This window comes from Neophocaena asiaeorientalis, unplaced genomic scaffold (assembly GCF_003031525.2).
Source record: "Neophocaena asiaeorientalis asiaeorientalis breed wild unplaced genomic scaffold, Neophocaena_asiaeorientalis_V1.1 scaffold110, whole genome shotgun sequence".
In the NCBI taxonomy this organism is placed as follows: domain Eukaryota; kingdom Metazoa; phylum Chordata; class Mammalia; order Artiodactyla; family Phocoenidae; genus Neophocaena; species Neophocaena asiaeorientalis.
In genome coordinates this window covers 7,079,999-7,082,041 of record NW_020175053.1, presented here as the reverse complement: position 1 = coordinate 7,082,041, position 2,043 = coordinate 7,079,999, and the positions used below count along the sequence as shown (strand labels likewise).

The window sequence follows — 2,043 nt, the reverse complement described above, 5'->3', positions numbered from 1 at the left end:
AAGGGAAAGAGGCCGTGTCCAGGGCAGGACCAGTGCTGCGGGGAAGGGTTAAGACCCACTGCTTGGGCAGTCACTGAGCCCGGGACACCCCACTGCACATGGTTGAACACAACCATGGGGAAATGCAGCTAGTGTTGCCCCTGGGGACATCCTGACAGAGTTGTGGGGTGTTGTTCAGGGTCTGAAGAACACCGGACACCAGCCATTACCCTCATCCTGGCATGGTGCTCCTTGGAGTCACCCTATGGACTCAGTGGCCTACAGAACCCCCACCACCACCACCAAGGGCTGAGGAAAGCCTGGAGGCCACAGGATGGGGGCGGGGGGTCTCAGACTGGAAACGGAGAACCAAGGGGGGACAGGAATGACACACTCTCTCCCCGGCCTTCTCTGTCTCTTCCTCTTGCCTTCGCAAAGGCTGTTTGTGCTGCACAGCAAGTACGTGTGTTCTCTCCTTCTTCCGAGCCTTTCCCATCTCAGCCCAGAGCTTATGCCTGGTGGTCTCCCCCCTCTGCCCAAGTGCACATCCCTGCTGGGCACCAGGGCCTCTCACAGCTCCCTGTTGTCTTCAAGGGCTAGCTGCTCTTGGTGTCCAGAGGGGAACCTGCTCCCTTCTACCCTCACTCCTCCTCCCTCATTCCTGCAGGACTGGCGACATGTCCTGGCTCACAGGGAAAGGATCCTGAGCTTGCACGCAGCGGACTCGGGCAAGCATGTTGGGGCATCAGGGACAGAGGCCAAGCCTGGGGGGCAGGTGCCAACCTCCAGTTCCCCAGGAGCCCCCAGGGCAGAACCTGAGCCCTCTCAGTGCTTGCCTTCGGCTGCCTGGCTCACCTCCCGAGAGGCCTCAGCGGCCTCCAGGAGATGCTCAGCCCCCAAGACGTCCAGTGCCACTGATGGCTTGCAGTGGAGGCGGGACAGACCCTGCCTCTTCTTCCTCTATTGGGACTGGTCCCCTGTAGGACCCTGCAACATATTAGACATTATCTTAAAATTAAAACTCACACATTTGCAGATCTGTGTGACTTCCACTGTAATTGGGCAAACTCTCATGAGGGAGAAAGATGATGAGACAGGCACGACCACAGACCACAGAACGCTCAGTGTCACACCAAGGAAGTTCGGTCTGTGAGCGCCCAGAGGAGGGAGCAACCCCTTTGCTGTCCCCGGGGTTAGGGAAGGCTCCTCAGACCAATGTCTTGGATCTGGATTTTGAAGGAAGGGCACTCCAGTTAGAGGGGACAGCACATGCAAAGGTTTTGAGGTAGGAAGTGCTTCTTCAGAGGTCAGAGGCAGCTCGGGTTTGGCAGTTTGGCGGCGTTGGCCCAATCAGTACTGAGGAGCAGGTCCCAAGACAGACCCACGCTTCTCATGGCAGCCTGAGCTTCCTGAATGCCCATTTCGCAGGTGAAGTAGCTGAGGCTCTGCTAGAGTAGGACTGAGAATCCAGAGCCTCTGCGCCACGCTGCCTCACAGCCAAAAGGAACGCCGAGGGGAGACGCGGGGACCGGGTCGGGGACACAGCAGGAAGGGGATGGTGGGGCGGCACGCGGAGGCCAATACGAGGCCGGAACCCTCCGTCCGGGATCCCTGGCGCGGCGGACGATCGAGGCCGAGCCACGCGCACAGGGCATGCCGGGAGCCGCGCCGGGGAAGTGCGGGCCGGGAGGGGCTGCGGCCGGGGACCCGCGCGCGCTGGAGCGGGGTACAGCGCGCCCGCACTTCGCGGGGAATGCTTCCGAAAGACTAGGAGCTCGCTGCACAGTCGGGCCCTCAGAGTCACTAGGACTCCAAAGCTCGCCCAGAAGTGAGGGCGCTCTGGAGTGCGCCACCGTCCGGAAGTGCGGCGCCGTCGGTGTAGGGCTCGCCGGGAAATGTAGTCCCTCGGGGGCGGCCCGGGGCGGTGGCCGCACGTCCCGCGGACCCGGTGGCCCATCGGGCGTGGACCCGGCATGGCGGGGCCGGGTGGCTCGGGCGGCCCGATCGGGACCGGGGCCCTGGCCGGTGGCGCGCGGTCCAAGGTGGCCCCGAGCGTGGACTTTG

At 62.7% G+C, this 2,043-nt stretch overlaps 1 protein-coding gene across 9 annotated transcripts in view; it reads left to right on the top strand.

Annotated features, from left to right (window-relative positions):
- Positions 1 to 2,043, top strand: part of AIFM3 (AIF family member 3) — a 28,790-nt gene that overhangs the window by 12,359 nt on the left and 14,388 nt on the right. Inside the window, exon 20 of one of the 9 annotated variants that reach the window (XM_024763776.1) lies at positions 647 to 825. The exons of the other annotated variants lie outside the window; for them this stretch is intronic. Coding sequence (XP_024619544.1) covers positions 647 to 686 — 40 coding nt within the window. The 3' untranslated portion in view covers positions 687 to 825. Of the gene's footprint in view, positions 1 to 646; positions 826 to 2,043 lie in introns of those variants that run through there. 9 annotated transcript variants of the gene reach the window in all.